Below are 2,597 nucleotides of genomic sequence, written 5' to 3' on the forward strand. Positions count from 1 at the left end.
TGAGTCCTGTGATGGTGCCGTTTCCTTGCTAGTTTTGTGCACTAAGATGTCATATTAATCACCTCCCACGGGTTGCCACAGACTGTAGGCAAGCAATTTATTTCAATACGTAAATGATCTTTCCTTCCTATTCTCTCTTCATCTTGTTTCCCTAGCTCATCGTGGCTCACTTTTCACTCTAAACAGACACTTTCAGCTTCTGGTTTTGCAACCAAGAACATGAGTTTAATCATTTTCTTTTGCAAAGTATCTTTGTGAACTGGAGGAGCCTGTGTGGCTGTTTTCTGCCTTGTTTATTTTTTTGTTGGATGTCCAGATGGTGCCCTTTGTTCCTTGGGAGGGTTCATTTCAGCCCCCAATGCTCTTAAACTATTTGAGGCTTTACTTAAGATGCTATTAATGTTGATAATCACTATTTTTTCTTTTATGCGATTTTTGTCTCTCTGTCTGAAAATCCTGAGGCAATGAGTTGTAGCTTCTCTGCCTGTGTCAGATGACCTGGAGAAATGAAGCAGAAGTGGGACTTTGAAAATACAGGAGCGGGTCCGACCGGTGTTGCCCAGTGGTTGAGCATCGACCTATGAACCAGGAGGTCACAGTTCGAATCCTTGTCAGGGTAGAAGCTTAAACCCCAGTGGGGCGGGGGAGGAGGGTGTACAGGACTCGGGCAATCATTCTCTCATTATCATTGATGTTTCCATCTCTCTTCCTCCCTGAAATCAATAAAAATATTTTTTAAAAAAGGAAAGAAAAGAAAAGAAATACAGGCCCGGCTTCCCTGCCATTTCAAGGAGGTGCCACAAGATGGCAGTGGAGGTAGAACTAAAAGAATCGGTGTCCCTGAAGCCTCTCTTGACAGACGGCCTGTGAGTAGCGGAAGCGGAAGCGGAAGCGGCCACGTGGGACGCTTTACGGTGGCCGAGAGGCTGGCGCGGCTGTGTCTGTAGCAGCATCCCCGAAGAGTGGGGAACCTCGTTTATCTAATCCAGCCCCCGACTCCGGGGAGCTGCCCCGGCAGCCGTCACCATGGTGAAGGAGCAGTTCCGGGAAACGGATGTGGCCAAGAAAATGTAAGATGGAGCAAGACTGGCCACAGGGGGCGAGAGGGGGGCGGAGGGGCCCGAGGTCAGGGGTCCCGGGCCGTCAGGGTGTGAGGTGAGGGCCAGTTGGAAGGGGCGGCTGGGAGGCAGCCGAAGGGCTGGGCAGAGGTCAGAACCCGGCGGGTCAAAGAATCCCGACCCCGAGCGAGCCCTCCGCACCGAGGGGCTGCAGGCCAGGCTGGGCCGGGGCCTGGCGGGAGGGGTGGGGGCCTGAGCGATGCGATCGCACGCCGTGGGCCGAGGCTCGCGTTCTCCGAGGTCAGGCCGTGGTCCCTTGACCCCCGCGACCTTCTCGCCGCGGCAGCGGGCGGAGCCTCTGGGCGGGGACCATTCCGGTCTTGCTGCAGCGCACCGGGCGGGAGGCCCCGTGCCCGGGAGGACAGCCTGTCCGCTAGAGCGCTGCGCCCCGGGATGGGCAGTCTCGGAGAGGGGCTGCTGTCCCGGGCCTGCTCCCCCAGAGCTGCTTTACGAGCCCGCGGCCCCTCTCAGAGCGCCCAGTGGGAAACGACAATCCCTCGTCCTGGCAGCAGGCATCTGCGAGGAAGGCGCTGTGTGCTGGCCCAGCGACGGGCCTTGCGGATCGGCCGAAAATCAAGACCTCACTGCCCGGTGCAGCTGCGGAAGGCAGACGGGGCAGCGGCAAGGGTGGGCACAGGGGCTTCCGGGAGCCCCGAGTGAGAAGGGTTCGGGCAGCAGAAAGCCACCAGGCAGCTTTCTTCCGGGACCGTGGGGAGGGACGGGGGCGATGAGAAGGAAACGTGTGTCCGGAGTCATCTGGCAGGCAGGGAGGGACCTTTGAAGGTTTTCACTGAGCAGCGGAGAGGCTTGATCAGAGTCCTGAAAGGTCTCCTGGTTCAGAGGGACAGGATGAGGGGGGGCCTGGAGGCCTGGGCAGGGATCGGGCAGGGGATGCTGGCCTGCACTGGAGCGGCAGGGCCATTGGAGGGAAGTGGGTTCCAAAGGGGCTTCGGGTCAGGATGAGTAAGGGAGGAATGAGACGCACAGAGTTTCCTGCTTGGGCGGCTGTGTGGATGGTTCCTTTCCCTGGAATGGGAAGGTGCCTCTCTCCCAGTGGGCCCTGGCCTCTCACACCCACCCCAACCCCCGCCTCTACTCACATGTAACCTCTTCTCACGAAGCAACCCAAGTGACTGTGAAGATGCAAATCACATCCCTGACACTTCAGCTTAAAATCTTCTAGCAGCTTCCGTTGCATCAACATTTAAATTCCCTGTCATCGTTCCCGAGCCCTATGTGACCTCTCTGGCCTCATCTTGGGCCGTTAGCTTTCTGTGCTCTAGTACACAGCTTGCATTTGGTTCCTTGAGAATGCCAGGCTGGCCGGGTAGTGGAGTGATTAGAGCAGTGATGGCGAACCTATGACACGCATGTCAGAGGTGACATGTGAACTCATTTTTTTGGTTGATTTTTCTTTGTTAAATGGCATTTATTTTATTTTATTTTTTAAAATATATTTTTATTGATTTTTTTACAGAG

At 55.7% G+C, this 2,597-nt stretch overlaps 1 protein-coding gene across 1 annotated transcript in view; it reads left to right on the top strand.

Annotated features, from left to right (window-relative positions):
* The first annotated feature begins 903 nt into the window (after window positions 1-903).
* POLR3A (polymerase (RNA) III (DNA directed) polypeptide A, 155kDa) overlaps window positions 904-2,597 on the top strand; it is a 49,218-nt gene continuing 47,524 nt past the window's right edge. Inside the window, 1 exon segment of the mRNA XM_006754821.2 lies at window positions 904-1,070. Within this exon segment, the coding sequence (XP_006754884.1) occupies window positions 1,027-1,070 (44 nt within the window). The 5' untranslated portion in view covers window positions 904-1,026.

Source organism: Myotis davidii, unplaced genomic scaffold, assembly GCF_000327345.1.
Source record: "Myotis davidii unplaced genomic scaffold, ASM32734v1 scaffold513, whole genome shotgun sequence".
Taxonomy (NCBI): Eukaryota; Metazoa; Chordata; class Mammalia; order Chiroptera; family Vespertilionidae; genus Myotis; species Myotis davidii.